General features: G+C 38.9%; 1 protein-coding gene across 4 annotated transcripts; it reads right to left on the minus strand.

The window, feature by feature from the left end:
* Positions 1–1,097: 1,097 nt before the first annotated feature.
* LOC128607239 (polyadenylate-binding protein 1-like) lies at positions 1,098–5,252 on the minus strand. Of its 4 annotated transcripts, none has more exons than XM_053623910.1 (11): positions 5,076–5,252; positions 4,852–4,983; positions 4,622–4,756; positions 4,013–4,153; positions 3,783–3,917; positions 3,322–3,417; positions 2,686–2,914; positions 2,236–2,309; positions 1,945–2,040; positions 1,347–1,608; positions 1,098–1,164 (listed from the first exon to the last, which is right to left on the minus strand). In XM_053623910.1, exons 1-10 carry the CDS (start codon positions 5,076–5,078, stop codon positions 1,369–1,371), a joined length of 1,281 nt encoding a protein of 426 aa, XP_053479885.1. In that variant the 5' UTR covers positions 5,079–5,252; the 3' UTR covers positions 1,098–1,164; positions 1,347–1,368. The 4 variants fall into 4 exon arrangements, with proteins under 4 accessions (XP_053479885.1, XP_053479887.1, XP_053479886.1 ...); XM_053623911.1 differs by having other exon boundaries at positions 1,138–1,165; positions 1,344–1,608; XM_053623912.1 differs by lacking the exon at positions 1,347–1,608 and having other exon boundaries at positions 1,102–1,165.
* Positions 5,253–6,732: the final 1,480 nt, after the last annotated feature.

Genomic DNA, 6,732 nt, shown 5'->3' on the forward strand with positions numbered 1-6,732 from the left:
TTTGGTCAGTGTAAAAGGTTTATTGTAGAATGGGTCAGGTGCCATGATGAAGTCTGTCATATCAGAATATTATGAAGCAGGGCCGTTTCTTGCTTTAAGCAGTGTAAGTGGTTGCTTAGGGACCCTGGACCACAGGTGGCCCCATGATTTTTAAAACAAATATGCAAAAAAAAGCACACTTTACTATTAAAAGAATTGTCTATCATACAGTTACAGGGTGTGGTGTGAAAAGAATTGGTAATTAACATAACTAAAGTCAGATATCAAGAAGAAGCACCGATCATGAAGTGTTCATATCTACCTCAGGCAGAAAAATGCAAAAAAACAAAACACACACAAAAAAAGGAGAAATGGATAAAAAAACAACTTAATTAATTGGATCTAGTCAGTTTGTCCACTTTTTTATTCTGCTTGTTAATGTAATTAAAATGGGAAAAATAGTGGCTAACTAGCTAGTTAGTGTTTAGAGCTCGTGGCAAACACAAGACCCGCGGGTAAAATCCGACCCACAGCCTCATTTCATTTGGCCGCCGTGAACTTCAAAAAATAATAGTGAAACAGCCAGTGCTTAACTAAAACCAACTGATGAGTCTCACTCGAGTTAAACGTAGTCACTCTCAGTTTCTGAATGATTTGATTAAGATTGAGGATGATGATGGTGACAGTTTGTAGTAGCTCCATTCACTTTGGTAGTGCTCGTAATGCCTTATTTATGCTTTCTCTCTCAGTAAATTCTGAAGCTGAGTAGGATAAGTGCTGAGCAGCCTGAAGATCTGCACTTTTGTTTATTTAAGTTTTATGTTACTGCCCACTGACTGTGCCAAAGGGCACGAGCACCAATAAATTAAATCTCACACACATCGTTACTCTCAGTCTGCCATGTTCTCTGAGCAGCGTACTGTTACAGACAGGATCTGTTTTCATGGTTTTTATGAACCACACTCAATTATTACAATTCTCTTTCATTTCTAATGAAAATTCCAATTAATTAAGGTGGAACTTTTTTGACTTATTATTTAAACGTGCAGCACATGTACTGCTGTTACTGTGTGTTATTTACACCAACATTTATTTACTATGATAAAGATCCAGACCATTTATGCGACATTTTGCAATTGTAATATTTATTTATTTATCCAGTGGGTCAGTGCGACACAGGGACGACCTGAAAGAGAAAAGCAGAGACGTGTTACTTTACACAGTGTGTGTGTGTGTTTATATATATCACAATAAATGTCAAACCTTTTATTATGGTTTATAATATTATCACAATATTGTGTTATCATTGCACTATTTGAGCTTTGTTCAGTAGGGAGCTCCCTAGATAGCAGGGAGCAAGATACATTCTATAAGACATTATAAGGACAGCTATGACTGCATGGCTCTGTGTGGACTCAGCCAGGGCTCGGTAGGACGGCTGCTCCCTGTCCACTGCTCAGTCTGGGCGAGGGAAGCCTTGTGCTGCCCGTTGTTATGAGCCAGCATCACATACAGGGGCTTCCTGCCCAACATCTTTCCATTCATCTCTCTGATGGCCAATGTAGCTTCATCAGGAGATGAATAGTGCACAAATGCAGTTCCCCGGGAGCGGCCATTCTCCATCATCACCTGTAGGGGTCAGTGAGGAGATAAAGGAGATTAGCATTACGCACTCTCATGTGGTTAACCTTGAGGAAAAACTAGCACTGTCTGTACACCAAAATATAAAAAGAACAGCTATGTTATGTTAGCAGTATAGCATCAGGGTTCTGGTATTGCACCTCCCCATAGTCAATATGAACCTGTTTTATGTTAAAGATAATTTCAGGTAGCAACTATAGAAAAAAAACCTCCTTGCTTCACACTCAACTCCTTGTGCTGCAAGTGCACTGGATTTGACGTAATAGGGCGAGTAAGGTGAAGTGAACACGGAATAAAATAAAAGGATTAGTAGTTGTAAGTGACCTTTGCACTGATGATGGTTCCGAATGGCAGGAACTCTTTATGCAGCCGCCTGTCATCCACACTGTAGTCCAGATTCTTCACAAAGAGTTCGACTCTCTATAGAACAGAGAGCAGAGTCAGTATCTAATGTTTGAGTGTGTGCATGTGGGTGTTTGCACTGGGAGCTTTAATAGTACATACTGATCAATCACTCAGTATTAAGCCAGTTATTAAGCTAAAAAAGTGAGACAGCACTTGACCAAAAACTAGCTCAAATAATAAAAGTCCCTGGGATTATAATCAGTATAGTACCTGTGCATCCATGGACTGCAGTGTAGTTTGCGCTCTGCTTGTGGTGTTGTCCTGCTGCTTTTCTCCCTGTTCACCTGTAGATGCATCCAGTCATTTCATTTTAGCATCCAATCAGTAAGTTTAGCTAATTTGCATTTGTTGTTTTTTGCTAGTACCAGGTTCGACTTGCATTTGTTTCAGTAGTGAACATAAATTGCCTAGGCAGGAAGTAAAATTTAGCTAATGGTAACTATTGCAAACTTACAGAGACTGAGTAATGATTTCAGGCTAAATGGCATTAAACAAAAATCATCTAACAGTTTTATATATATATATATATATATATATATATATATATATATATATATATATATATATATATATATATATATATACACTATACTCTCTCTCAACTCCAGTATTTTTACACTTATCACAAAACTGATACACAATCAGACAGCTGTGACTCACGCTGTGGCTGGATGTTGTTGTGTGGATTTGGGTAGGGTTCAGTAGGCCGGCTAATCTCCGTCTTATCTCTCTGCCTTCCTTCATGCTCCTTGCTCTGAGACGGAGTCACAAACACCGACCTGCTGCCCAACAACCTGCCGTTCATCTCCAAGATGGCCTTTCTGGCTTCATCAGGAGATGAATAGCTGACAGTCCCAGTGCCACTGGAGAAGCCATTCTCCATCAGGACCTGTAGAGGACAGCGAGGAGATACAGAAAGCACAGAATGAGCATTACATGCGTTAACGATATCGTAGATATCCACATTCAGAAAATAAACCAATTGAGAAAAAAACACTCCCCTACACACTCGTCACCTTGTGATGCAAGTGTACACTGTTTTTTAAATGTATGTTTTATTTTTAACATCAAAATTGCATTCAATACCGTAGAATATTACTTTTTGGCATGTTAGTTTTTCATATTCTAGCTGCGTAATAAAAAATACACATTTTCTCCAACACTTGTCTGAACTGGTCAGATTCCATTTCTCTGTTATTGTGCACACTGGTTTTGATGTAATAGAGCGAGTAAGAGGAAGTGAACACAAATTATTGTGAAAGGAATAAAATGTAGGGATTAGTCATTTTAAGTGACCTTTGCACTGATGACAGTTCCAAATCGCAGGAACTCTTCATGCAGCCGTCGGTCATCCACACTGGGGTCAAGATTCCTCAGCATCAGTTTGACTGTCTACAGAACAGGGCAGAGTCAACATCCAGTGTGTTAATTAAGCCAATTATTACACTAAAAAAAAGTGAAACAGCATAAAACACCTGTACAAAACCTAGTCTAAACTCATAAAAGTAAAAGTCACAAAGCTTTGAGTACATAATTATTCATTTCCCAGATCATCTACTCAGTGTTATGCATTTTCATTTCTCAACTTAGAAAATCTCAAAAAGACTAAAAGAAATGCCAACATTTCTGTACATAGACTCCAGAAAACTCTGAAACAGGCATGCTCATATTCACTCACAAACTCAGAGACACGCCACATGTCCATAATACAGACATAAATCATGTCCTCTCAGGCCTGTGAGACTTTACTGCTCTACCTTGGTGTTCTTGCTGAGGCGTTCCTTAGGGAGCTTCCTGGTCCTAACAGGCAGCAGCTGGACTTTAGCCTGCTCCTTCTGCTCCTCTACCTTCTGCTCCTCTACCTGGCTGGTGGTTTTCGTGCTCCAGGGATTCTGTTTTACACAGAAAAAGAGAGGGAATTAGAGACACCACAGAAATAAGATTTATATCATGTATGCCCAACTTATGAATAAGCTTAGTGTCTCACATAGAAACGGAAGGGTTCGACGTTCTCCAGCCCACCATCCTCAGCGTCCATGAGATCACCCCATGAAGGCTTTGGAGGTGCTGGGGGTGTGGATGAGGGTACTTCAGTAACAATGTCTTCGCCTTGCAAGGATGGCTCAGACTGTAAATCATTGTGAACAAGGATTTAGGCCCGGCTATCAAATTTGCTAATTAACATAGCTGTAATTAGAGTGAGATTTGCTTACAGCCTACTATTGTCCAAAGAGGATGATGTGAAAATGCACATTTTGTACAAAACCTGGTCCAAACTCATAAAAGTAAAAGTACAAAACAGTCTTGTAGCTTTGAGTAACATTGTGCCTTTGGCTTCATGGTAATCAGATTTATTTCTGTGACATTAAACACCTTAAATATTGTAAGACTCATAATGATTAATTTCCCAGATCATCTACACAGTGTTATGCATTTTCATTTCTCAACTTAGAAAATCTCAAAAAGACTAAAAGAAATGCCAACATTTCTATACATAGACTCCAGAAAACTCTGAAACAGACATGCTCATATTCACGCACAAACTCAGAGACACGTCCACATGTCCTCTCAGGCCTGCGAGACTTTACTGCTCTACCTTGGTGTTCTTGCTGAGACGTTCGTTAGGGGACTTCTTGGTCCTAACAGGCATTTGTTGGACTTTAGCCTGCTCCTTCTGCTCCTCTACCTTCTGATCCTCTACCTGGCTGGTGGTTTTCGTGCTCCAGGGATTCTGTTTTACACAGAAAAAGAGAGGGAATTAGAGACACCACAGAAATAAGATTTATATTATGTATGCCCAACTTATTAATAAGCTTAGTGTCTCACATAGAAACAGAAGGGTTCGACGTTCTCCAGCCCACCATCCTCAGCGTCCATGAGATCACTCCATGAAAGCTTTGGAGGTGCTGGGGGTGTGGATGAGGGTACTTCAGTAACGATGTCCTCGATTTGCTGAGACTGTAAATCGTTGTGAACAAGGATTTAGGCCCGACTACCAAATGTGCTAATTAACATAGCTGTAATTAGAGTGATATTTGGCTACAACTTACCATTGTCCAAAGAAGATAATGTGAAGAGTCTGATGAAAAAAATATGTTGTAGAAGAAATCATGCTGTGCGATGCATGTAGCTGCGTGCTTATGCTCAGTGTGCTGATGTTCTGACTTGCGATTGATCAAAACTCACTTTTTATGTGTCCCCTCAGATGTTCTAGAATTTTGGAACATTCTGTGTTTCATAGCGATAACACTAACATCACAGGGCAGTTCCATACCCCCCCCCCCCACATTAATGATACTAAAAACAATTTAAACACCAATGAAACAATTTCACTGAAATTGAATTGAAAAACAGTTTATGAAGCCATTTAACACCAATTAAACAATATATTTAGCATTAGCATTTATAATTTAGCATATATAATTAGCATTTTTGCGATATCTGAAACCCATTTTGATGAAACATTTGATAATGAATCGGTGTCCATACAAGGATATAATTTATACAGAATGGATAGAACTAAGGATGGTGGAGGTGTAGCGTTTTATGTCCAAAATCATATTCCACTGAAAGTTAGGGAGGATATTATTTGTAAATTGAGGTGCTTTGGCTTCAAGTTAACATACCTCATATGTTTACTATACTAGTCGGCTGCTGCTATCGGCTGCAAAGCTAAAACGTTTAGAAGCTGTGGGTGAGATACTGGTAAGGTATGTGAATTGAATATAGAAGTTATTTTTACAGGAGATTTAAATATTGACTGGCTACTACAAAATTGTCCCTTAAAACATCGATTAGTAACTAAAACTGATGCATGTGGTTTGAAACAAATGGTGAGACAACCAACTAGAATAAGTACAAACAATAAGGGAAACAGCACATCGGCTTGTATAGATCATATTTACTTGAGTGAAGATGATTTTTACACAAAAGCTATAGCAGTCCCAGTACAGTGTAGGTTGAAGTGATCACAATGTAGTAGCAATTGCAAAAAAACAAACAAACAAAAAAATTTAAATACCCAAAGCCAAGCAAAGAGTTGTGCATAAAAGGTCATTCAGGAGGTTTACTCAGGATGATTTTCTGAGGGATGTTGGTAATATAGATTGGTAAAATATTTATGATGAAAAAGAACCTGACGGTGCACTTGAATTATTTCTTAAAAAGTTTCAATCAGTTATTTACAAGCATGCACCTGTTAGGAAACTGACAGGAACTATAGAGCACCGCGGGTTGATGAGGAGTTAAAGGCCTGTACTAGGGATGTCACGATACCAAAAATCTAGTAGTCGGTACCGATACCACCAAAAGTACACGATACCCGATACCAAAGTCAATACCACAGTGTGGTTTAAAAAAAAAAAGACAAAAAAAAATATTTTTTATATAAAATTAAAAACTCCTGGAGGACATCTGTTGGTTGATACTGGCAGAGAGAGAGAGAGAGAGAGAGAGAGAGAGAGAGAGAGAGAGAGATATTTTAGTTATCAAACACTGTCTGACAACGACTAATAACAAGTGCTAATAGACACGCCTAAACGTGCGCGCGCGAGCACCCCCCCCCTCATACTCTGAATTAAATTAACTGATAAGGTGAAAGGCCAAAAAGATTTATTAAAAGCATGAACATTTGAATAATTATTAGTGACATTAGGCTACATGTTGCTGACAGGACACGGGCTGAATTGTGATGCATGGTGGTTCATT

The sequence above is a fragment of the Ictalurus furcatus genome, chromosome 5 (assembly GCF_023375685.1).
Source record: "Ictalurus furcatus strain D&B chromosome 5, Billie_1.0, whole genome shotgun sequence".
In the NCBI taxonomy this organism is placed as follows: domain Eukaryota; kingdom Metazoa; phylum Chordata; class Actinopteri; order Siluriformes; family Ictaluridae; genus Ictalurus; species Ictalurus furcatus.